This window comes from Aotus nancymaae, unplaced genomic scaffold, assembly GCF_030222135.1.
Source record: "Aotus nancymaae isolate 86718 unplaced genomic scaffold, 86718_ANA_hifiasm-v0.15.2.pri h1tg000019l, whole genome shotgun sequence".
Classification (NCBI taxonomy): Eukaryota; Metazoa; Chordata; class Mammalia; order Primates; family Aotidae; genus Aotus; species Aotus nancymaae.
Genome location: NW_026988431.1, coordinates 51043420 through 51071358, shown reverse-complemented (window position 1 = coordinate 51071358; position 27939 = coordinate 51043420). Strand labels below are relative to the sequence as shown.

The window sequence follows — 27939 nt, the reverse complement described above, 5'->3', positions numbered from 1 at the left end:
CACTTATTAGCTCTATAATTTTTTATGTGTCACCTAAGCTTTCAGGATATTTGTAAAATGGACTTAATTAGCTCTCCATGCAGTGATATGAGTCAAAAGATAAAGATTTATTAAAGTGCTTTGAAAACTATAAGGTACAATACAAAAGGTTGTAGATATTATGCAGAAAACTAAATACTGTTACACAGAGATTTTCTGATGTTGTTTTACCACATATGCACTAAAAGAAATTTTTACCTTTTCTTCTAACATTAGAAATATAATTCTAAAGGTGCATGTGTCAATTCTATTAAAAGTAAAATATTGAAGAGGCTTCAACGAAAATTGGGTTACAGGTATTGTCTTCCCATACTGGTAAAAAATATGTTTTGACAAAATCTCTCTTCCAAATTCTTGAGACTCATGAACACATTTGGGATAAGATGATAATACATTTTTGCAGAAAATCCAGATAATGTTTGGAATGGGGCTATCAAGACAGACAAAGGCAAGAACAAAAGTGATGGAGACAAAGGAGTCTTTACCTAAACTTCCCGTCTTCCCCCATCCCCCATGTAATAATCATGTTTAACTGTCTTTTCCGTCAAGTACTATCTTAAAGTTTAACTGTAAAAAGTTAAGTTATATATCTTCTGCTTTTGAAGCTGGGTAACATCATAGTATATTTATTATAAAATCTATCACACAGCAGTTAAAATGAGCACACCAGCATCTAAAGGATTTTCAGATATTTAGATCCTTTGTTTCTCTACAATGACTCATCAAATATTAACAGTTCTGGTGTAGTGCTACTATACGTATTATTAAAACTGCTGGGAAATATGTAGAAGTTTTAAATATAGTTCCTTTTTTTTTGAGACAGGATCTCACTCTGTCACCCACACTGGAGTGCAGTGGTGCAATCACGGCTCAGTAAACCCTTGACTTCTTGGGCACAAGCAACTGTCCCACCTCAGCCTCCCAAGAGGCTAGGACTAGAAGCATGTGACACCATGCCTCGCTAAGTTTTGTATTTTTTTAGAGACAAGAGTTTTACCATGTTGCCCAGGCTAGTCTCAATCTCCTGGGCTTGAGTAATCCTCCCATCTCAGCCTCCGCAAGTGCTGGGATTACAGGAGGGAGCTACCATGCCTGGCTAAATATATAGTTCCTGACCTTAGGAAGTTTATTTCATTGAAAAAAATAAGTATAAAATTCATAAAACAACTAAATATTAATATCAGCACTGTATGAATAAATATCAATATAACTGGTGTGCAGACACGACTAAAAGAATTCAAAGGAGGAGAGAAAGATTAGGTACTAAAATAGGGAAATCATGGGGAAATCTTGTTTTAGAAGGATCTTGAAGTGTTTGGAGAGGGAAAAAGAACGAAAGAAGGCATTTATAGAAGAGAAAAAGGATGTGGAAAGTTTCCCAGGTGGAAAAGAATATGGGAAACTCAAAGACCAATGGAAAAAAAAAGCACAGTAACAATTCTAAAAAAGGCTGAGGGAGCAGCAAAAGCAGCAGTGGGTCCCCTGTGCCCTGTGCCCACAAGCAGCCAGCTGTGCTGCCTCTACCCTCCTATGGCTGGCTGAGGCCGCCCCCCAGCCAGGAGCCTCTGTGGCTCTGGACCCTGGCACCATGTTGCTGCTCTTGCCCACCGCTGCTGCAGAGGTTGCAGGGAAGGAGGCAGAGCTGGGGCCATGTTTTTGGTGGCCAGCATTGCCCACTTCAAGGACCTGGCCAGCAGCACGGCTGCCCTGCTAAGGGCACTGGGTTCCAACACCTTGGGAGAAGGCTCTGATGAGGGCTGCCTGGGACTATGTCCCCAGGATCTGCCCCACATTTGGGTGATCATCAGGCCCGACATTCTTGGTGGCCAGGCACACTCTGGGAGATGCTCCAGCAATCCCCCACCCCGCCACCAACCAAGAAGAGCTGCTGGATGGGTGAGGGGAAACTCTGGGCCACCCCTGAGAGCCGGGGCCAAAGCGGGAGCTTGCAGAGGCATCTCTCTGCCCCAGTCACCAGCCTGGGCCCAGTGAGGACCTGGAGCCCCCACCCTAGGCTGCAAAGGGGCACAGCTGGGGCTGCACACTCCACAGAGCCAGCAGAGGCCAGGAGCAGGCAGCAACACTGCCCTCATGAGCATGGCTACAGCCCCCAAATTGGGGCTGTGAACCCAGGTCTCTCTGTACTCTTGAGGGCCTAGGAAAAACTCTGCCTCACCCTTGCAGGCTTAAGGGTGCATGTTCCTGCTGCCTGGCCTCTTTCCACTCCTGGTACCTGCTCTGATCTCAGGGCGGGGCTGGGGGTAATTCCAGGAACTGTCACAGCCCAGCCAGGTATGTACACGCCACATGCATTGGGCAGCGTGGACATACCAGCCCTCTGCTACCTCAGCTCCCTGTAGACTTGGGCGATGACCAGAACAAGTTGAGGAGGAAGCTGAAGGCAGAGGGTTGAGGGCTGCTGGGTGCTGGCCTGCAGGTACCCCTTGTTGCAAGCAGCCTGGGTGTCATGGATGGTGGCAGGAGGCAGAAGTTCTCCTGGGTGGAAGGGGATAGGTCCCCAGTGAGGCCCTACCTTAGTCCAGGGAGGGCCTGAAGGCTGACAGCTGGGCTGCCAGTCCCACAGACCAGAGTAGGGATTTGTGTCTTTTCTGGGCCTGCCCATGCCTGCCCACAGACCAACTGGTGTGCACTTCCTCCCCTTCTAAGGCCCATAAAAGCCCCAGGTTCAGCCAGAGCAGAACAGAGGATGGAGAGAAGATGGGAGGACCAGCTGTAGAGAGAACTACCTTCTCTGCTGAGAGTTGCAAAGACAAGGGGATGACCTGCCTGCAGAGAGGAGCCACCCACTCTAGGGCTTCCTCTCTGCTGAGAGCTGTAGACATGATGGAACAACCTGCCTGCAGAGAGGAGCCATCCACTCATCTTTCTCTCTGTGGAGAGCTGCAGACCACAGAATAACCAGTAGCAGAGAGGGTAGCTTCTTATCTGGGTATCGCATTCTTCCTGGTTGTAGGAAGAATATTTTCACAACAGCCCAACATAGTAGTTATTATCTTTCCCTCTTACAAAGAAATTATGGTGAAAAGAAGTCCCCAGATACAAGAACTCAGGACCCAATGAGTAGGGAGGCTAAAAGAGCTATAACACAAACAGGGATGAGACATGCTCCTTGCTCACCATGTGGCAGGCAAAGAGAAGGAGAAAAGAGCTGTGGCCCTCTGGGGAGCTCAGACTCAGAAGCTCCCCAAGCCAGGACTGTGACTCCCTCTTTGGGGCCCTGCAGTTCCTGGCATCTTCAAGCTTCTGGGTGCCACTGTGTTCCCTGGTGCCAGCTATGGAAGCTGCTTGCAGTGTGCCTGGTTCAGCTGCAGCCTCTCAGAGAGCTGGTGCCCATCCTGGTACCTGGAGCTGCCTGTTCCACTGCAGCAACCACAGAGAGTTTTCCAGCCAGAAAAGCAATACCCTAAAGATCCCATAACACCAAGAAAGAATCATCTAGCAGTGGTGTCCACAAAAATCAAGAAGAAATACACATTTTCTGGTGGCTATCACTTTTCAGGCTCTGGGCTAGGTATTTCACGTGTTATTATTTTTACAACAGCCGACATGGTAGTTATTATCTTTCCCTCTTACAGATAAAGAAATTATGGTAAAGAGTAGCCCCCAAATACAAACAGTTTCAAACAGGTAATTTAAATGTGTGATATGGTGTAGTTGAGGCAATAGGGAACTGTTTCATATACCGCTATAGGTGGGAAAGTAAAATGGTTCAGCTGCTGTGGAAAATGTTTTGTGGTTTCTTAGAAAATTAAACATAGAATTACCAAGTAACCCCACAATCACCCTCCTAGGTATACACCTTAAAAACCTCCAAACAGGTACTCAAACAAGTACATATATACACATATTCAAATGTACTCACAATATTTCCATCAGTGGATAAACAAGTTGTGTATATGTATATAAAACATATTATTTAGCCACAAAAAAGGTATGAAGTACTGACACACTATTTGTCTATAACTTCAAAACATACTAAATGAAAGAAGACAGACACACAAGGTCACATATTATATGATTCCATTTATATGAAATATCCAGAATAGACAGAGACAGAGGGAGACTGGTGGTTGTCAAGGTCTTGGGGGAAAGGAAAATGGGGGAAACTGCTAGGAGGTAAGGGGTTGCACTCTGGAGTGATGGAAATGTTTAGAACTAGACAGAGTTGGTGGTTGCGCAACACTGTGAATGTACTGAATGCCACTGAATTGTTCACGTTAAACAATTATGATTAATTCTATGTTATGTAAATTTCACCTCAATGAACTAGAAAAAAAACGCATCTGTCATATTTGATTTAAAAAAAAACACCTCTGTTCTGGCTAAACAATAAACATTAAACTGCTCAAAGTTACAGAAAAAGTGGTGATGGCAGGCTTAGGATCTTTCCATTATTCATTAGTGTTTCTCTAGAGAAGTAATAGAATTGAAGTAGGAAACCAATTAGGAGGTAATGGAATAATCCTTGAGTGAAAGGTTTGGCATCTAGACTAAGGAGATGGCAGTGAGAGAGACAATAAAGGGATACATTTTCAAAAAATTCAAAATCAGAATAATTATGTTTAGGTGAATTAATGCCTATAAAAGAGTCAAAGATAAAACTTTCAAGGTTTTGAACCAAAGTACAAATATGTAATAGTTTAGCACATATAAAGTGTGATTCTAACTCAAATAAAATCTCAGACTCAAATTTATGTTTGTTATAATAATCATAACACGCTATAGTTACATTTTGTTTAATCTTATTTTAGTCCTTTATATGTCTTTCAGAATCACACCACTAAAAACATGGCTAAATATTCTAAACAGATTTTAATTCCAAACCAACAACATTATAAATGTTTACTAATATAATCAATTACAATGCAACAGTTAAAACATAAAACTTCCTTTGGGGACTTGGAGCTAGAGTAAACAACTAAGTCTAATCAGTAGGATTTCTACATATGAACCTTATCTATCAAGTTATGCTGCTTGTAAGGCTAAAATTAACCCTGCCTCAAGAATCTAGCATAAGGCCCGAAGTCTTTGCCTATGCCCACTTTTAAGGCCCCCAAATCAAGCAGTTTTTCTTAGGAACCTAAGTGAACTTCCCTATCCATTTATCTCAACCTTGAGACTAGGTTGGATTGCAAAACTTACCAGATAGGTCTCAAGTTCTTCTTATTTGCTTATTTTTAATAATATAATGAACAACTTAAAATTCATCACCAAAAAGAAACCTAGAACCTGGACAGTAAGTTGCTTATGTACTCCTTCCCTACCTATCTCAAGCCACCTATTCTCCTCTACCAAGCCACAAGTTCTTATTAAAGACAATATTGGATAGTTGTTTTCACAAAGGTATAATGTGTTATATTATACAGCAATATATTCACAGAACTGGCATCAAAAAAATCCTAGCAAAATGATTATTTAACCAGTGGCAATGAAAAGTAGCACAAAGCTTTTATAAAACAATTCAGCAAAAATGTACAAAAAGCCATTCTATTAAATTTGTGCAAAACTAACTGTGGTTTTGCCAAAAAAAGCAATTACTTTTGGACCAACCTAAAATGCTAATACCGTCTAACCTCATAAATTCATTTCTATAGTAGCAAATCCCCCCAAAGTAAAAAAAAAATGACTAACACAATGTATAAGAGGATGTTTGTTACAGTGTTATTGGTAAGAAGGAAAAGTTGGACAACATAAATATTCAATAAGAAAGAGTGACTTAAAAAACTGAACGTTTAGCTAAAGTCTATCCTTTGCTAATCTAGGCCAAAATAAATTTTTTTAACTTGAAAAAGTCATAATTTTGGATGTTTCTCAAATTCACAAAATCTAGCTCTTTATCCTTATATATACAATTCAGAACATTAAAGTCAAAAGTGAAGGATGACAACTCAGATGGATATAAGCAAATTATACGCTGTGAGGTCTGGAGTATCAGATCTGTTTTCGAATGTGCTTAACATCATGCTAAATATTTTTTTAAAACTGAAAAAGTCTATGAAATAAAATTATTTAAAATTGTATTAATGGAAACAAATTTTTCTGTGCTAGGCAACATAAATACTTTCCTTCAAAGCAAGAGTTTACCAATACTCAAATTATGAGCTGGAAATATTTTTTCAAAGCAAAATGACATACATATTATGTGATTTATAAAGAATCATTAATTAGATTTATCCTACAGTATATCTGAATGAAAATATAAAAAACCATTAGCAACAAAATTTTAGTAAGTAATGTTTTCTATATGATTAAAGATAAAATGAGTAAGATAAAAACATAAAGTATAAATGATTTTTAGAGTAATAAGGAGGAATATAGGGACACTTTATCAAAACTAAAACATCTGCCAATCTGTATAACTACATGGTAAGTAATTCAGGAAGCTAGTATATATCATTCATACTGGAGTTCCCAATCTTTAGACTGTGGACACTTTAAATGAGAATACAAAGAGCTAATGCAAGAGATCCTTGAATCAATATGCACATGTATATTTTCTTGATCAATGAATCCTAAAAATATAACTACTATCATTTGGTGGTCTGAAATTACTTTTGATGTTAAAATAGAATTCTCATTTTTTCAGCTAGAAATTATGAGGTCTGTACAGTAAATAATTTTTAGAAATATGTATAGTAGTCCCACATTATCTGCAGTTACAGTGTCATTTTCTGTGGTTTCAGTTACCTGTGGTCAACCGTGGTCCAATAATAGGTGATTACAGTACAAAATATTTTGAGAGCGAGAGAAAGAAACCACATTTATATTTACGAAAGCATATTATAATTTTTCCATTTTATTATCATTGTTAATCTCTTACCTAATTTATAAAGTAAACTTTATCATAGGTATGTATATATAAGAAAAAATATAGTGTGTATATGTGTGTGTGTATCTAGATATAGATTAGATATATAAATAGATATATAGATATAGAAATAGATACAGGGTTTTGTAGTACCCAGGGTTTGAGACATCAAGTGGATGCTTGGAAGATATCCACCATGTATAAGAGGGGACTATTTTACTACTCATTACAACTTATTGTTTGTCTAAGTTATACATATTTTTGAAGAACACATTAAGATTAAAAGTAAAATATCAGTATTCAGAAAATGTAGGTCTTAATTTTTTTAAAAGTAAAGTATTTAATGTCTATATGCAACTGAACATAATATCTAAGATCAAAGTCACAGAATTACAGTACCATTGAGAAATAAAACATACAGTACTTTAAGAATACATGGTACCAAGAACATACAGTCCAGTGAGTTCAATGTAATTGGGGAAATTACTAAATGACACTGATCTCATTTTCCTTAGAACTAGGAAAATCTCAACCTAAACATTACACTTTATTAAAAAAAATTAAAATAGAGGAGCTAGTCTTAAATGTAAAGTGTAAAACCATGAAACTTTTATTTCTCTGAATTCATCTCCTAACTGGAATTTAAAGAAACAATTGTGATGAAGATAGGATGTAATGTGGCTTATATGCTTCCAGTTCCTATGAACCGTCCTAAAATTGTTCTTTCAGTGAACGTTGACTCAACACAGTTGATAAAACCATAAAACTTTTATTTTATGGTTTTGCACTTTACATTTAAGACTAACTCCTCCATTTTAATGTTTCTTTCTTTCAGAAGAAAATGTAAGAAAAAAATCATAATCTATGGTTAGTCAAAGAATTCTTAAACACGTCACCAAAAGCACAGTACATAAAAGACAAATTAATAAATGGGCTTCATCAAAACATAAAACTAAAACTGAAGCCAATTTTATAAATGAAAAGGTAAAGAATGACCTGTTAGCATTACACTTAGCATTATACGGCAGCAATAAATATTTCAGATAATATATGGCTATACATATAATCTAGATTTGATAAATTTGTGAGGATATATAAAAACAGTTTTCCTTTTGACTCACCTCTAAGCATGCTACCAGCCTAGGGTGTACTTGTCACTTCTTCATTTAATAAAAGTTAAGTATCAACACTTACCAGCAGCTTCAAGAACCAGCTGCAGTCTGGCTTTGGCCTGTTCAGCCGGTGGCTAAAAAAGAAAAAAAAAACAACTAACTATAGACGACATTTACAGATCAGTTAACAGATAGAGCTTTAAATTAATGTATTTGTATGCCAATAGTAGAAAATTTAGAGAGCTTTAACATAATTGATATTAAAATACATCACATCTTGCATTTGCATATGCAATACAAGAATGATAAACTTTTTTCTTCTGGAAAAAGTTTTGCTTACTATCCAACATTGTACCAATCAGCAATAACATAATTGACTGAAATTACTAACAAGGCAAAGTGCACACATTTAACAACATATTCTCAAGTTGTGTTATTTCTTTGCATATAGAAACAGGCAAGCAATCTATGAGAATTTAAATAGCAACCTTGAAGTCCAATATTTCAGGAAGTCAGACTCTAAAACCAAATATTTTCTGCTTTCCTAACTGGAATTTAAAGGAGTAGTTGTGATGAAGATAGTTTACAATGTGGCTTATGTTTATGAACTTCCAGTTCCTATGAACTGTCCTAAAATTGTTCTTTCAGTGAACCTTAATTCAATACAGTTGATAACAATGAAACTAAACTCATTTCCTACCAGTGACTGCACGCTGAGATTTTTGGATAACATAGTAAACAATAACAAAATAACATTAATTATGTCAGGGTTATAACTTTTTACTAAAAACCTATTTAAAAAAACTATTGTCCATACTTGAGACTTCACTTCATATATTTATAAAGATGTCTGCAATAAATAAAATAACCCTATTTTATATATGAAAATCATTTCAAAATTAATGATTTATGTGATACATTAGAATATTTTGCTATTTGTAAAAAGAAACCCAACTTGAATAAAAGAATTAAATAATTGCATATAGGAAGAAGATGCTGTGCTCAGAAAAGTTTAAGAATTTGAATGGTCCTTCTGAAAGACCTATAGGAAACAAGATGGAAGAGTGAGAGATGAGACCAGTGAGGAGACTGGGAGAACCTTTTATATCACAGAACAGGGATTAAGAAACTATAGCCCTGGACCAGTGGCCTGGTTTTGTAAATAAGTTTTCTGGGACATGGGCTATGCCATTTGTTTACATACTGCCTACAGTGGCTTTTGTGATCAACTCAACAATAGGAGTTGACTATTTGAAGCAGGAATCTTAGGACCAGCAGAGCCTTATCTTTCTGGACCTTAAAGAAAAAGTTTGCCAACCCCTGCCACGGAAAATGAAGAGGTTTAGAAAAACCTTAAACAAAGGGGTGATGTGATCAGATCTGCACTTTGATACATCACTTTAGCAATATGTTTGAGGATAAATGGAAAGGAATGTGTCTAGAGGCAAGGAGCTCAGTTAGGTGGCAATTAATGAATTCCAGGTGAGAGGAAGGCATGAGCTGAAACAGTAACAGAAAGGTCAAACAGGACGACACAGACTTGAAAGTATTTAATTGGTGAAACAAAAGGGCTGACTGGTTCTCAGAGAAGGAGGAGATGACAACCAATAAAGAGTACTTTATGTCATATGTTTAAGGGAAAATGTATATGAGCATGCTTATAAAGTTTTAAAGTACTGGAAATATATGACATCAAAATAAAATATCAAAGCAAAATATCAATGGAAGACTGTGATATCTACTGAATTTAACAGTCAAACAATTAAAATGTCTAAAGGTAACAAGCCACTGAAGCAAACATTTATGATAAATGGCAAATGACATTTGACATTAGTATCAGAAAGCACAGGGAGTGTGGAGAACTGTCAAGCACATGCCCCAACTAAAGGAAGCAGCTGATATCGAGCACCAACTGATTGCTGTCACGCAGAAATGCAAGCCCAGAGTTATGAAATTTGTTACTTTTTCACAAGCATTTAAGTCACCATGAAAACCAATACAGAACTGTGGGGATAAATACAATACTTTTATGGGCCAGATTCAAGCAGATCCTAAGCAAGCGAAGAATTAGGAAACATGCATGTCAATGTCCCTGTAAGTAGTGTCCTTTGATAGAAAAATCCTAGACACTTTACTGTTTTATTTCATGAGAAAGAGATTTTTTTTTTTTTGTATTTTATAAGGAAAGTTTTTTTTAACAATTAAGAAATATTTAAGATAAAGAAAAAATATGCATAATAATATGTACCCAACATTCAATAAAACATTAATAGCAATATTGTCCAAGTCTTGTACCCCATGAAATCTCCCTCTATAGATCTCTTCCTCACATTATCTTGAAGATATGGTGACTACTATTCCTAAGGAAAGAAGATTCTTTTCTTTTTTTTTTTTTTTTGTAATAGACAGCGTCTCACTCTGTTGCCCAGGCTAAAGCGCAGTAGTGTGATCACGGCTTACTGCAGTGTTCAACTCCTGGGCTCAAGTAATCTTCCTGCCTCAGCTCCCTGAGTAGCTAGGACTATCGGTGTACCCACCACATCCAGCTCCTTTTTTCTGTTGTTTCACAGAGTTGATGTCTAACCATGTTGTCCAGGCTGGTCTCCAACTCCTGGCCTCAAGCAATCCTCCTACTTTGGCCTCCCAAAGTACTAGGATTACAAATGTGAGCCACTATGCCCAGCTAGGAAAAAGTCTAAATGGCGTATGTTTATAATAAATACATCTGTTAAGATGTATTTATTTTTCACTAATAACTCCAACAATTTATAATACAGGATTCATATTTCAAAGACAAAGAAAACTGGAAAATGACAGCAGTTTAGTAATTTGCATCACTTATAAATGAGGAACTAAAACTAAGACTGACTCCAAATCTCAAGACCATTCTACCTAAATCACTAGAATACTCGGGAAATAAAATCAATTAATACACACAGATATAAATACATATAGAGTTTTGATTCCATTTAGAAAAAAATGTCCAAAATAACATACTTGACCTAGTAAATGAAATTTGATTCTAAAAATATTTGCCTGTGCAGATACAACTTGCTAAATTTTATTTATAAAATAGAGGGATGAACTCCAACTATGGGGATAAATATATTGTTAGATTGATCAAACTTTTAAAAGTAATCTGTATTTTATAGTTTTATTTTGCTTTTACTTTGCTCAAGCCTTTTCTTGAATAGGTTGTCTGTCTGCAAATAGTCTTTTCTTACTGTGACTGATGAATAAGTTGAATGGATATAAGATTCTTGGGCTGTAGTCTTTTTCCTCTCAGTGACCTGCTCCTCAAATCTCTTTCACAAAGTCTCCCTTCCATTGTTTCTAGGCTTGAGTTTGTCTCAGAGGAGGGAAAGCATCACCACAGGGCTCTTGGCTGAAACCCTCTGGGTCCCACCTATCTACCTGCATCAGTAGCTCTCTGGCTCAGAAAAAGTAGCTCAGTTGGAGATGAAAATGAAGACAAGGCAGTCTGATTTATGCTGCCTTCATTCTGACTGATATCTATAGTTATTTTTTAAAGACAGAATTAAGAAGAAAGAAAGAAATAGAATACAGAATTTAAAAAAAAAACATTTTATACCAACCCATTTTTAGTTACCTATCATCATACTAGCTGGCTTAGAATGAAAACACCTTTGGGGCTTGTGTGCTAAAATTTCTAATGCTTTAGTTATTTTAGCATGTATTAGACTCCAGGATCAGTATAAATTTCATCTAAAATTGGTAAATGTTATTCAGAATCAGAAAATATCCTTTAGTGAATAAACAGTATTACCAAACAGAGATGCATAGAATATAGCAATTTCTCAAAAAAAATGTTTAAACTGGGACATGTTTAAGAGCACAATGTCACAAGTACTTTAAATGATAGAAACTTAATGAGAAAAAAATATATTTCATTAAAAAACACTATTTCTCCAGATAGAAGACCATGGGAAGACACAGAAAGAAGACAGCCATCTGAAAGCCAAGAAGAGAGGCCTTGGAAGGAACCAATCCTACCAACACTTTGATCTTGAACTTCTAGTCTCCAGGACAATGAGAAAATACATTTCTAGGCTGGGCACAGTGGCTCATGCCTGTAATCCTAGCACTCTGGGAGCCCAAGGTGGACAGATTGCATGAGCTCACGGGTTTAAGACAGGCAACATGGAAAAATCCTATCTCTACAAAAAATCCCAAAATTAGCTAGACATGGTGCCATGTTCTTATAGTCCCAGCTACTCAGGAGACCGAAGTAGGAGGATAGCTTGAGCCTGGGAGGGAAAGGTTGCAGGGAGCTGAGACTGTGCCACTGCACTCCAGACTGGGCAACAGAGCCACCAGAACTTTTCTCAAAAACAAAACAAAAACAAACAAAAAAATAAATTAAAAAAACCCCCAACCCACCCAACATCAGTAATACATAAATAAAGAATATCACAAAAATAGAATTACAGAGAATATAAGTATCATTTTCTTAAAATATAAATGGTAGTGTTGACATTAATAGAGCAATCAGAGGCTGGGCACCAGTCAAAATTATGGTACAGTATTTGCACTGACTTTGTTTTTTTATTATTATATCATAATAGTTTTAACTTTAACACAGTCTTTAAAGACTTAGACTAAAGGTTTACATTATTCTTAGTGCTCTATTTTTTTTTTTTTGAGAGAGTCTCCCTTTGTCGCCCAGGCTAGAGTGAAGTGTTATGATCTCGGCTCACGCCTGTAATCTCAGCACTTTGGGAGGCCAAGGCAGGTGGATCACCTGAGTTAGGGAGTTCCAGACCAGCCTGACCAATATGGTGAAAACTCATCTCTACTAAAAATACAAAAATTAGTCAGGCTTGGTGGCATGTGCCTGTAATCCCAGCTACTCAGGAGGCTGAGATGGGAGAATCACTTGAACCCAGGAGGCAGAGGTTGCAGTGAGCCAAGATCATGCCACTTCACTCCAGTCTGGGCAACAGAGGAAGACCCTCTCAAAAAAAAAAAAAAATACAACAGTAAGAATCATGTAAACTTTTAGTCTAAGTCTTTAAAGGCTGTATTAAAGTTAAAATGGACTATTATGATATAATAAAAAAACAAAGTCAGTACAGATACTGTACTATAATTTTGACTGGTTAAAAGAAAACTATAGTGCTGCTAGAAATTTGTATCACAAAGGGCTTATAATTGCTAAAACCAGTAATAATTTTTTGGTGGGAGGAAAGAGGGCTGGACTACTTAACTCCATCTGTAAGCCTTAGGTTTAGAGAAGAGACTCACAAACAGTCCCATTAAAAACTGGGCAAAGAAAACAAACAGACATTTCTCAAGAGAAGAAATACAAGTGGCCAACAAACACATGAAAAAAATGCTCAGCAGAGCTAATCGTCAGAGAAATGCAAATTAAAACTACACTGAGATACCATCTTATACCACTCAGAACAGCTATTATTAAAAAGTTAAAAAACGACAGATGTTAGTTAACATGGATGCAGAGAAAAGAGAAGGCTCACATACTGTTGATGGGGATTTAAATTAGTTCAACCTCTGTGGAAAACAGGAGCTATCTCAAAGAAATAAAAAGAAAACTATCATTCAATCCTGTAATCCTATTACCCAAAGAAAAAGAGATCATTCTATTAAAAAAACACCTGAACTCGTGTGTTTATTGCAGCACTATTTACAATATCAAAGTCATGAAACCAACCTAAGTGTCCACTTATAGTTGATTGGATAAATAAAATGTGGTATATGTACACTATGGACTACTATGCAGCCATAAAAAAAGAACCGAATCATGTCCTTTGCAGCTAACTGGATGAAGCTGTAGGCCATCATCTTAAGTGAGCTAACACAGAAGCAGAAAGTCAAATATCACATGTACTCAGTTATAAGTGGAAGCCAAGCTACACAAATGGTATACATGGACATAAGGATGGAGAAAAAAGGCTCTAGGGACTCCAAAAGAGAAGAGGGTGGGAGGTGAGTGAGGGGTAAAAGTACCTACTGGGTACAATGTCCAATATTTGGATCATGGTACACTAGAAGCCTGACCTCCACCATTACAACTGTAATAACCATGTAACAAAAAAGCACATGTACCCTCAGACTCCAAAATAAAATAAAATAATCAAAAACACACACAAAAACTTCTAAGATAACCCAAAAGATAGGTCAGTCTTATAATGGCTTGTGGAGATGACCATTCTCAATGTCTAGACTTTTTTCTGACTCTGAATTTATTCTTATCCCTTGAGTTCCTTATAAATTACTGCATGTCTAGATTCTCAAAATACTGTCAAAGCATATATTCAAAACTAGCATAATCCTTTGAACCACCCATGAGTATATATTAACGTTAAGAGAGAAGTCTATCCTCATATAAACTATTGAAACTAATTGTTTACCTTTCTCACGTCCATTCATATTCAGCTCCCTAAACCCCTGGCCACTACTATTCTGAAAGTTGAAGAAGCTAGTCATTCCATCTGCCAACAACCATTTTGAGGTTGTTAACAAGAGAAAAGTAGAAAGTCTGAAAGAAAAGATTGTGACTGAGCTAAAGAGAACTCAAACTTAGAAACAACTTAGATGGGTAATGTTTCAAAAACTCAAAATTAAGATAGGGTAACAAAGGAAATTAAATTTAAAATAACTAAAAGTGTATAACTGGATTACTTGTAACACAAGAGGATAAATGCTTGCGGGGATGGATACCCTATTTACCCAGATGTGATTATTAGGCATTGCATGCCTGCATTAAAATATTTCATGTACCTCATAAATATACACACCTACTATGTAAGCACATAAATTAAAAATTTAAAAAAAAAAAGAAAAAGAGAATATTGGGGTGGGCATGGTGGCTCATGCCCATAATCCAGCATTTTGGGAGGCTGAGGCAGGAGGATTACTTGAAGCTAGGAGTTCAAGATCAGCCTGGGCAATAAAGCAAGATCCTGTCTCTACAAAACAAAGCAAAGCAAAGCAAAACAAAACAAAACACAAAACAATCAGCCATGATGGTACAAGCCTGTAGTCCCTGGCACTTGGGAGGCTAGGTGGGAGGATTATTTGAGCCCAGGAGTTTGAGGTTGCAGTCAGCTATGATTGTGCACTGCACTCTTGCCTCCAGACACAGTAAGATTCCATCTCAAGGAAAAAAAGAGAAATTAAGATCAGATTTAAGATTAGATTTAGGCTTTTGAATATTATCCTCAATTCCGTATTATCATATGTTCTCTTTATACCAAAATAATATAAAATAACCTTTAACCTACTTATAAGAGAGTAATTGGAACCCTGTGTTAGAAGAGAATGTACAATTGAAATAACCTCAAATCTTGTAGGGAAATGGTGCTAGAGTACTATTGGGCCCTTTATAGAGTCTTGTCATTACATGCAATCATCCAAAATTTATTACTCGCATTTGCTCAAAAAATTTTATAAACTATATAAAGTACTGTGTTATAAGTTTAGGATAAAAAGATGAACAGATATAGTTCCTGACTTCAAGGATCTTATAGTATAATTAGAGAATCAAAATGATAATGTAAAGAAAGAAGCTACTATTTACTAAAATGTCTACATTGTGCCAGGTACATGTGTTATTTCTATCATTTTCTAAAACAGTTTCAGACAGCTTTATTGAGGTATAATTGAACTACAATAAAGTGTACATATTTAATATAGCTGGGCTTTACACTCAGCACACAATTAGTTTGAAACTTATCCATGTTGTTGTGTCTAAATAATAATTCATTCTATTTTATTGCTGGGTAGTATTCCACTGAAAGAATATACCATGATTTCTTTATGCATGCGTCTATCAATTAATGTCTGAATTATTTCTTTTTTTTTGTTATTATAAAAGATGCTGTGAACATTCAAGTGCACATCCTTGTAGAAATATGTTCATATCTCTTGGGTAAATATCTAGAATTGAAATGGCTAAGTCATATGGCAAATATATGTTTAACTTTTTAAGAAACTACCAAGCTATTTCCAAAGTAGGATATGAGAGTTACAGTTGTTTTACATCCCAATCATCACTTGGTAGAGTCAGTCTTCTTAATTTCAAAATTCTAGTAGGCATGTAGTGGTATCTCATTGTGGTCTATGTTTCCCTAATGAATAATGGTGTTGAGCATCTTTTCATATACTGATTATCCATATATCTTCCTTGGTAAAATGGATGTCCAAATCTTTTGCCAATTTTTATTAGATTGTTTTCTCAAAATTGAGTTTTCAGAGTTCTTTATTTTAACAAAAGTAATATATTTCATACACAGTTTGCAAATTTTATATGCAAAATCCAACTGGACTTTTGATGAAATTCCCCTCTGCTCCCCCGCCTCCTCCTTCTGCTTTTCTGCTTCTTCTTCAGGATCTGGCTCTGTCATCCAGGCTGGAGTGCAGTGGCAGGGTTGTAGCTCATAGCTCACTGCAGTTCAAACTCCTGGGCTCAAAGGATCTGCCCGCCTTGGTCTCCCAAGGTGCTGGGATTACAGACATGAACCACCACACTCTGCCAATTTCCTCTTGGGAATCATGCTTTATTTGGTGGTATATTTAAGAAATCTTTACCTAATCTGGATTAACAAAGATTTGTCCTGTATTTATACCTAGAAGTTTTATAGTTTTGTTTTCCATTAAATTCTATGAATCACTTTCGGTTAATTTTTTAATACAGTGCAAGTTGTACACTAAAAACCTTTTTTATTTGGGTACTATATATGGCTATCCAATTGTTCCAGTACCATCTGTGGAAAAGACTATCTTTTCTCCACTCAACTGACTTGGCATTTTTCTCAAAAATCAATTTACCATAGATACACACATATATGATGAGTCTCTTTCTAGACTCTAATTCTGGTCCATTGATCTATTTGTCAATAGTGATGCCAATATTGATGTCAATAGTGATGCCAATCTGTCTTGATTATTATTGCATTATATTAACTCTTGAAATCAGATAGAGAACTCCTCTTGTTTTTTTCAATGCAGTTTTGGCTCTTCTAGCTTCTTTGAATTCCCAATTTTTCGAATAAAGTTGTTCATTTATTTTTTTAAAAAGCCTGCTGGGAGCATGCATGGGACTGAACCAACTCTACATATCAATTTGGGGAGAACTGACATCTTAACATTACTACGTTTTAGCCTGGTTTATCTTTTTCCATCAGTGTTACCTGCTAATGCCTTTATATACTTAAAGTGTATTTTTTTAAGTAAGTAGCATGTAGTTGAATCTTGCTTTATTTTACAATCTGAAAAACTGCTTTATAATTGAATTGTTTAGACCAACATACGCTTACTATAATTATTAATCTACCACATTGCAATTTACTTTTCTGCCTTCTCACATATATATATATATATATATATATATATATTTTTTTTTTTTTTTTTTGAGACGGAATCTCACTCTGTCACCCAGGCTGGAGTGCAGTGGCGCAATCTTGACTCACTGCAATCTCTGTGTCCTGGGTTCAAGTGATTCTCCACCTCAGCCTCCCAAGTACCTGGGACTAGAGGTACCTGCCACCACGCCCGGCTAATTTTTTTTTTTTTTTGTATTTTTCAGTAGAGATGGGGGTTTTACCACGTTGGCCAGGCTGGTCTTGAATTCCTGACCTTAGGTGATCCACCTGCCTTGGCCTCCCAAAGTGCTGGGATTACAAGCATGAGCCACCACGCCCAGCCAGAAATCTCTATAATCTTTAATAAGTGGTTTCAGCAAACTTATTTTTCATAGCTATTCTAAAAGGGAATTCTAAAAGAAGCTATTGTTTTTGAAAAATTCTTCCAAAATAGCTAATACACATCAAATATGGTATTGCATGTACAGTTACATATTTATACAAGTGTCTGAAATTTCATTTACTATTAAATGCTAAATTTTGATTTGTTAAGAAAGTTGTTAAGTCTTCCAAACACATCCCCTCTTCCCTTATCATATCTCTAGGTATCTTTACCAGTGTGAAATGTATGACTCTATCTATATCCAGATGAGAATCTGTTTTACAAGAATTCTAAAAGAAGCTAATGTTTTTGAAAAATTCTTCCAAAATAGCTAATACACATCAAATATGGTATTGCATGTACAGTTACATATTTATACAAGTGTCTGATACATTATATGTATATAATGTCGATACATTATATACAATGTCTATACATTATAGTGTAGTGTGTGAGACACCGTGCCTGGCCTAGATATACCCTATAATGGTATTTTATATTCCTTGTTGGCTTATTAGTCATAATTCTTTATTATACCATTTCTTCTATACTATCAAAACCTTACAATACTACTTTCATTTCTTCCCTCCAAATTTCCATAGTATTATTGTCATTGTTGTCATATATTGCTAAAAACTCCACAAAACGTTGTTGTTGATGCTTTAAGAAGTTATCTTTTAAAGAGATATTTATCGATGTGGTTAGCATTTCTATCACTCTCTATTCTCTTATGTTAACCCAGATTTTCCATTTTCCTAATGCTAAAAAGGCACTCGGTGACATTTCTTGTTGTGCAGTTTGTTTGGTGATGAGATGTTTCAGTTTTTGTGTGTCTTTTAAAAAATATTCATTTGGCCTTCCTTTTTGAAAGATACTCTCTCAAGGCATAGAATTCAAATTTTATAAAACTTTTCTTTTGGTCTTTTAATGATCTTACTTTACTGTCTATGGTTTGCATTGTTTCCAATGAAAAATCTGCTTTCATACGTATTTGCATTCCTCTGTGCATAATAAGAAGTATATATTTTTCTCTGCTTTTAAGATTTTCTTCCCATAACTGGTATTAAAAAGCAATTTGATTATGATATGACTTGATGTAATTTCATTCATCATTTAATTTTTTTTTTTTTCTTTTTGAGACAGAGTCTCGCTCTGTTGGCCAGGGTGGAGTGCAATGGTGTAATCTCAGTACAACCTTAGCCTCCCAGGTTCAAGAAATTCTCCTGCTTCAACCTCCCAAGTAGCTGAGATTACTGGCACATGCCACCATGCCTGGCTAATTTTTATGTATTTTGTAGAGTTGGAGTTTTACCATGTTGGCCTGACCTCAAGTGATCTACCCACCTCGGTCTCCCAAACTGCTGGGATTACAGATGAAAGTCACCACGCCCAGCCTCATTCATCTTTTTTGTGTGTGTGTTTGGAGTTCATTGAGCTTCTTGAGTCTGTTGGTTTATAGTTTTTATCAAATTTGGAAAATCTTCAGTCATCATTCAGTTTTTCTGCGGCTTCCTTTCCTTTCCTTTGGCAACTCCAATTACATGTATATTGTATGGTTGGCTACGTAAAATTGTACCACAATTCACAAATGCTCTTCTTTTTTAAGCCTTATCTCTCTAGTTTCATTTAGATAGTTCCTTTTGCTATGTCTTCTAGCTCACTTATCCATTTTCTATACTGTATCATATCCCCTAATATTATCCAGTGTATTTTTCATCTCAGCTGTATAGCCTTCGTGTCTAGAATTTTTTTTTTAATAGTTTCCAAGTCTCTACTTAATATGTTCACTCCTTCTAGTACAGCTCTCTGATCAGGTGCTATACAGTTATAATAACTCTATTAATAATGTCCTTGTCTACCAAATCTATTACTGTGTCAATTCTGGGTCAGTTTCACCTGATTTTTCTTTTTAACATGTGGTGTATTTTCTTGCTTTCTCTTTAATATATGTCATATTTTCTCACCTTTGGTCATTTTTGAAAAGATGTCAGACATTTTATTGTGTCAGGCCGGATATTTTCGTATTCCTATAAGTAGACTTGGAATTTTGTTCTAGGATGCAGTTAAAGTACTTGGAAAGTAGTTTGATCGCTTCACATCCTGCTTTGTTATGCAGGACCAGAACAGCTTTACATCTGTAATTTCCCCCCACTATTAAGGGAAGACAGTTTTTTAGTACTCTATTTAAACACCATGAAGTCTGTTGAGAATAGAAATTGTTCTCAACTCTGTGTAAGTAGCAGTTACTGTTCCCAATAATCATTTCAGGTGGTTATTTCCCAGGCTTCAGTTTCCTCTTATGCATGTATTGATTAGTAGTCTGCTAAATACTCAAGGGGCACCCTGTGAAGATCTGCAGCTCACACCTCTCTGGTAACTTATTCTGTGAATCCCAGATGCTTTGGCCTCCCTGGTCTCACAGCTCCACCTTCTCAAGTCAAGGAGACCACTAGGCTCTGCCTGTGTTTCTCCTCTTTGTAGCATGATCTAGAAACTTTCTCTAATAGGCAATCATAGGAATCATCTCATTTTTCCCATCTCTCAGGAATCATCATTCTTCATATTTAATGCTCACTGTATTGAGAGCTGTTTTTTGCAAATATTTTGTCAAGTTTTTTAGTTGTTTCAAGTTGGAGAGTAAATATGATCCTTGTTACTCCATTGTGACTGGAAGCTGCATCTATCATTTCTTTTAATACTGACAACAATCTTGTGAAGTAAAATAACTTGCTGAAAGTCACATAGCCATGCATGTTAATAAAAATATATTATCTCTATGCATTGGTCTATTTTCATGCAGCTGATAAGGACAAACCCAAAACTGGGAACAGAAAGAAGTTTAAACTGGACTTATGGTTCCACATGGCTAGGGAGACCTCAGAATCCTGGCAAGATGTGAAAGACACTTCTTGCATGGTGGCAGCAAGAGAAAAATGAGGAGGAAGCAAAAGCAGAAACCCCTGATCAACTCATCAGATCAGGTGAGACTTAAATTCATTATCATGATTCAATCACTACCCCCTGGGTTCCTCCCACAACATGTGGGAATTCTGGGAGATACCATTCAAGTTGAGATTTGGTGGGAACACAGCCACACCATATCATTCTGCCCTGGCCCCTCCAAATATCATGTCCTCACATTTCAAAACCAACCATGTTTTCCCAAGAGTTCCCCAAAGTCTTAACACATTTCAGCATTAACCCAAAAGTCTACAATCCAAAGTCTCATCTGAGACAAAGCAAGTTCCTTCCACCTCTAAGCCTGAAAAATCAAAAGCAAGCTAGTTACCTTCCAGATACAATGTGGGTACAGTATAGGGCAAATATAACCATTCTAAATGGGAGAAATTGGCCAAAACAAAGAGATTACTCGGCCCACACAAGTCCAAAATCCAGTGGGGCAGTCAAACTTTAAAGCTCCAAAATTATGTCCTTTGACTCCAGGTCTCATATTCAGAATATGCTGATGCAAGAGGTGGGTTCCGACAGTCTTGGGCAGCTCTGCCCCTGTGACATTGCAGGGTACATCGTCCTACCCGGCTGCTTTCAGGGGCTGGCACTGAATGTCTGCAGCTTTTCCATGTGTATGGTTCAAGCTGTCAGTAGATCTACCATTCAGGGGCCTGGAGGATGGTAGTCCTCTTCTCATAGCTCTATTAGGCAACACCCCACTAGGGACTCTGAGTGGGGGCTCCGACCTTACATTTCCCTTCTGCACTGCCGTAGCAGAGGTTCTCCATGACGGTCCTGCTCCTGCAGCAAACTTGCCTGGGTAACCAGGCATTTCCATACATCTTCTGAAATCTAGGTGGAGGTTCCCAACCTCAAATCTTGACTTCTGTGCACCTGTAGGCTTAAAATCACATGGAAGCTGCCAGGGCTTGGGGCTTCCACCCTCTGAAGCCACAGCCAGAGATGTGTGTTGGCCCTTTTCAGCCATGGCTAGAGTGCCTAGGACACAGGGTGCCAAGTCCTTAGGCTGCACACAGCACAGGGAACTGGGCCCTGCCCACAAAACCACTTTTTCCTCCTGGGCCTCTGGGCCTCTGATGAGAGGGGCTGCCATGAAGGTCTCTGACATGGCCTGGAGACATTTTCTCCATGGTCTTGGGGATTAACATTAGGATCCTTATTACTTATGCAAATTTCTTCAGCCAGCTTGAATTTCTCCCCATAAAACAGTTTTTTTCTATTGCATAGTCAAGCTGCAAATTTTCTGAACTTTTATGCTCTGTTTTCCCTTTTAAACCTGAATGCCTTTAACAGTACCCAAGTCACCTCTTGAATGTTTTGCTGCTTAGAAATTTCTTCCACCAGATACCCTAAATTATCCACACATCTCTAGGGTGGGGGCAAAATGCTGCCAGTCTCTTTGCTGAAACGTAACAAGAGTCACCTGTGCTCCAGTTCCCAAGTTTCTCATCTCCATGTGAGACCACCTTAGCCTGGATTTTATTGTCCATATCGCTATCAATATTTTGGGTAAAGCCATTCAACAAGTCTCTAGGGAGTTCCAAACCTTTCCACATTTTCTCCACAGGAGGCATTGTTCTAATCTCTGCCTGTTACCCAGTTCTAAGGTCATTTCCATATTTTTGGGTATCTTTTCAGCAATGCTCCACTCTACTGGTACCAATTTACTTTATTAGTACGTTTTCAAGCTGCTGATAAAGACATACCCGAAACTGGGAACAGAAGGAGGTTTAATTGGTCTTACAGTTTCACATGGCTGGGGAGGTCCCAAAATCATGGCGGGAGGCAAAAGGCATTTCTTTTTTTCTTTTTTTTGAGACAGAGTCTCACTCTGTTGCCCAGGCAACCTCCACCTTTTGGGTTCAAGTAATTCTCCTGCCTCAGCCTCCTGTGTAGCTGGGATTACAGGTGCATGCCACCATGCCCAGCTAATTTTTGTATTTTTAGTAGAGATAGGTTTTACCATGTTGGTCAGGCTGGTCGGAAGCTCCCGACCTCGTGATCCACCTGCCTCAGCCTCCCAAAGTGCTGGGATTACAGGCATGAGCCACTACTCCCGGTCAGGCACTTCTTACATGGCAGCGGCAAGAGAAAAGTGAGGAAGAAGCAAAAGCAGAAACCCCTGATAAATCCATCAGATCTTGTGAGACTTACTCACTATCATGAGAACAGCACAGGAAAGACCAGCTCCCATGATTCAATTACCTCTCCCTGGGCCCCTCCCACAACACTTGGGAATTCTGGGAGATACAAGTTGAGATTTGGTGGGGACACAGCTAAACCATATCACTCTACATATAAATATATACGTTGCCTTTGTCTCCATAACCTCCTGTTCCTAGCTAATGAGTATTCTTTCAAAGCTCAGCTCAAGGAACATCACTTCCAGAAAATCTCATCAGTTTTAGCTTATTTTCTCCCTCTCTTCCTGATGGTTTCATTTTCTTGATCTATGTTTCTGTAATGTCCTGGAGAAACATGTATCAGCACACTTACCACTTTCAGTTTAATTAATCGTTTTTTTGTCTGTCTTTTCTACCAGGCTATGAGCTTTTTGAAAGCAACCACTGTCTTATATTTCTGTATCATTAGCACCTAGGAGAGTGCCTGAAACACAGTTGGTGATAAGTAAGTATACATTTGAAATAAACTTCCCTGTAAATTGTAAAATCCTCCTTAGTGTCATACATAATTTACTTTTGAATTATCAATTTCACTGAAATCTATCTCTTAGGAAGAATTTATCCAATTCAAAGAGCTGGATGTTTGAGGGAATGATAATGGTATAAGAGAAATTACAACACGTACTAATAATAAACCACGTACTCTACATTATAAATAAGTTAATTAATCACACTATTTGGTAATAAAATGGCAATTCTTAAAGTGATCTCAGGAGCTCCAAATGCACATAAGTGATAACTTCTATGTGCTATATCTTTCCCAGACAACATGACAGACATTCCCGAAATAGAACATTAGCTGCTTGAAAAATATCATTTTTGAAAAAATATAATAGCTGTTATTTATTGTATGCTTATAAATGTTCCAGATCCCATGCTAAACATTTTACATACCTCATTTAACAAAATTCTCACAACATTCCTAACAAGGCAGGCATTCTTAATGCCATCTTTTAGAGGAAGAATAAATTACCTTAAATGACAAAGCTGACAAGGTGGCAGAACTTGAATTTTAATTCAGATCACAAAATCTAAGTCCTTAACAACACTACACTGCTTACAACAGCTTGAGATCCATTTGCTTATTAACTTTCATAGTGAAAAAAAGATAAATCTAATCATTTGTAATTGCCAGAAAAGGCTATGCACAGTTAAAACTAAATTCCCTGTATTTTCTGGATGCTACCATTAATGACCTTAAATGTTGTAAGCACCATCTAAAAAGCTAATTTTAATCAAGCTTTCTCAGATGCACAACTTTAAAAAACACTAAACATATTTGCAGTATAGGTACTGTGCAGTTTCCTTTAAGGTAAATGTAATGTCACTATGACAGAGACACATATCAACAGCTTATCATATTTCCAGCTACATTTCATTTTAACAGTTACTATAATTCTATCTCTTAGGATCAAGGTCTAAGCTAGAGATATTACAAATAGCTCAAAAGTAGATTTATCTTGCCTCTAGAACTTAGTACCAAGTTGGTTTAAATAAAAACCAAAAGAAGAAAAGAAAAAACCCAAGAACATGTTTTCTATTCTTGATAGCAAATTCATCTGAAGAGTTTTATCAAACATTTTCTCTGAACAGTTTAAGGAGTTTGCAAAAAAAAAAAAAAAAAAAAATGTTATTTAGTATCTGTCTTTATTAAAAATCAGAGAAAAATACCATTTTATATATGTACTTCATAGATGAGGATGTTAAACTATAAAGGTGAAACTGAACCAAAGGTTACAACATCCTTGAGGACTTAAGAGCCCATATTCATGATCCAATACTATTATCTGCTAAATGATGCTGCTTGTATGCTATATAAAGACATACCAATACAAAAGCCTCAGCATCTAATGAATTAAGAGCTGACTTACAATTTAGAATAATAATTCAATCTACCACAGATTTTATACAGATTAAATGTGATCATTCTCCATGTAGTAATCATAAAATGAAAACTCAGTAAAGCATTAGCTATTAAATTATTTCAGATTTTTGGAGAAAAGTGTTTCATGAGGGTATAATGAAGGTAAGATTTTACATCAAGGCTACCTGTTTAGCCAGGAGAATAGATAGCATAGCTACTAAGTAAAGTTCAGCCAGGATTAGTAGGTTTTAGAACACAAGAAGGACTTAACATAACAGAGGTATCTTGTTTAGGTCAAAATTGACCCCTATGGACAGATTCAGTGCTAAAAATATGTTAGGAATATAGAGAGGGAAAAAAGGGGAACTAATTATTCTACCACCTCTCCAGCAATGTCTATTCTGGACAACTTGTACCCACTATGATTATAGATTTGCAGGAACTCATCGTCATTCCCCTATTATGTATGTAAAGAGATGGAAGCTCAGCATTAAGAAGCAAGGACCATGAGCTCACACAGCATTTCAGAGCAGCTCTCAGACTGGCAGTTCTCCTTGTCCTGTTACTTAGCCTGAGATTCTCTTACCCTATGCTTTATACAAAGATTAAAATGCTGATGTGGGATTGGGGACAGAAAATAGGGATTACATGGGACTGATTTTAGTTGGAAGTCTAGATAATGACTGTCTTCATGATGGCAAGTACTTCTGCAGCCCCACTCAGGAGGAAGGAGGTGGAATGAGGATGTGGAATGTCTTCGCTCTCCGTGTGGGAAGCGGGCCACTCCTACAACTTCTTGCACGTGACAGAGGACTTGTTCTTCCCAAGAGCAGCATTGGTGAGGCCAGAGGGCCTGTTAAGACACAGGATCATAAATGTGGTTCTTCTTACCCTACTTTGTCTTGGCTCCTATCTATGCCAGATAACTCAGGCACAGAAGGGAAATCTCCCCCTTATCACAGCTCTGCCTGGGTCTTATCACAGCTCTGCCTGGCTCCTTGATTTCATTTAACAAGCCTGTAAGCAGCCATTTGTCAAGGGCCATCAGAAACTGAAACGTATAGGATATGTAAAGTGGAAAGCCCTGAGCCCTCCAACAGAAATAAATCACTGTGGGAAGATGAACAAAAGGAATATCACAGAGATTCTACCAGATAGGTCAGGGCTGTACCACAGTTACTACTGAAGCAGAGACCACTAATCTGAGTTCAGTGAAGCTCTGAAGCTGGTGACCACAGCTTATGACCACCCCTTTCTCTCAATAATACCAGGCATTGAGGTGGCATCAGGAGAGACTATGAAGTTGCGATGTGTCTCAAAATTTGAATTTGGTTTTATTCTCACCAAAGAAGATGGATTTCACATCACCAAGAACCAAAGCTCCACATCCCAGAGAAATGAACACAAGGCTGTCTTCTTTATATACCATTTCACCTCCACATGGGCAGGGACCTACATACAGATGCTTCAGTGTCACGAGCAACGACCCCAATGTGTGGTCTCATCCCAGTGACCCTCTGGAGCTGGAGGTCAAAGAATTTCCTGGCAATCCCACAGAGCCTAGCTATTCAATTGCCCTACCTCACAACCAAAACCTCCCAGAGGAATCCCCAAACATTATGATTGTCATCCTCACCTCACCCTCATCTTCATCCTCCACCACTGCAAAACCAAAAACAATGTCACCAGGAAAGAAAGGCAGCCCGAGGCTGGACCAATGAATGGACAGGCCTCTGAAGCTGTAGGACCACAGGATTTCACCTATTCCCAGATGACCTGCAGTGCCCTTACCCAGAGGACAACTGTAGCATCTTCCTCATTGCCCAGGCAGGCAAAGACAAGTGAGTAAGCACAATCTGCCCTAATATAAGTGATGTGTCAGTGCAGAGCACATCATTTGGGCAGTAGAGCTTACAGTTGCAGATTAAATGAGTCCTCCTCCAGAATTGCTGCTTCTAAATCTCCGGCAGTCAGCCTAACTGAGAGGATGCTACTGTGCACTTAATCTAGAGGCCTCAAGAATAAAGTTCCAGAATCTGTACTATCATTGCCCAGTAACTCCAAAGACCCTTCCAAAGGTATCAAAAGAACGATATGGCAATTTTTCATAGATTCTAACTATTCATCAATTAAACAAATTACTTTGGAGAAAAACAAAACACCAAATACACACTTGTATTTATTGTTTACAAATTATGGCTCCAAGTGGCAGAACTGAGTAGTTGTGAGAGAGATTACATGGTCCATAAACTCTAAATCTGACCCTTTATAAAAAACAGGCTGACTCATGATCTAGACTACTACTGACTCCAATTCTAGACTTTTGCAGCTATAACCTTCCTACTTATCCTTACCTTTCCATATAAAACTGCTTATTATCTTCACAAATCAAGGCTCCAATTTAGTTGTTATCTTAAAAAATACCTCAAGAGTTAAGCATAATCTTATCACTTTAACTTTCAATGTTATCAATAATATCCCAAACTTCCACTGTTATTTTTTTAACCATTTTCATACTCATAGCCAACGTTTCAGGAATGCATGGCCTTTTACTACTTCTAAACCAGGTCCTGCATTTTCCTCCCTCTGCTTTCACTCATACAAAACACTCTACTTGGAATTTCCTTTGTGTCCAGTCATTCTTAGTTATAAAAATGCTGAAATTTCATCTTTCTCTACCTCCACTTTAGGTGGTTGGATACAATAGGATCTGCTTCACAATTCACAGAACATTCAAAATCTTTATAAAAATGCTACAGACTACTATCTCTCCATTCTTTCAAAATGAGTACCCTCTCCATTTCTCAGTTGCCTTTATTCGTAGCTGTAGCAGTGGAGCCTCAATACTCAAACCAATTTTTAATAGAAGTCAAGGCTTAGATTAGGAAAGGAAACAGCATTATATGAAAGTTAAGTAGATGAAGCAGAAAATTCTCTCCACTTTGTGGAGCCAAGGTAGGCAAAGACATATGAAAAAAGTTTGGCTATTTTAATGCAAGATGAGAAGCAAATGGGAAAGGGAAGAAACAACAGACCAAACTATGATGTATTTGTAGTGGCTACACATCATGCCACTGAGCAGAAATGTTCACTTAAGATTCCCCTGTTCGAAATTGGGACCTTTTTAAAATAGCTAAACCAAGGGGTTCTCCTATAAAAGCAAGAAATTAAGGCTTTTAATATGTAGCAATTACTTATGGCATTAGGCCTTTG

General features: G+C 37.4%; 1 protein-coding gene across 1 annotated transcript in view; it reads right to left on the bottom strand.

Moving 5' to 3' along the window:
- Window positions 1-27939, bottom strand: part of RSRC1 (arginine and serine rich coiled-coil 1) — a 405395-nt gene that overhangs the window by 168080 nt on the left and 209376 nt on the right. Inside the window, exon 6 of the mRNA XM_064378499.1 lies at window positions 8063-8114. Coding sequence (XP_064234569.1) covers window positions 8063-8114 — 52 coding nt within the window. The remainder of the gene's footprint in view (window positions 1-8062; window positions 8115-27939) is intronic.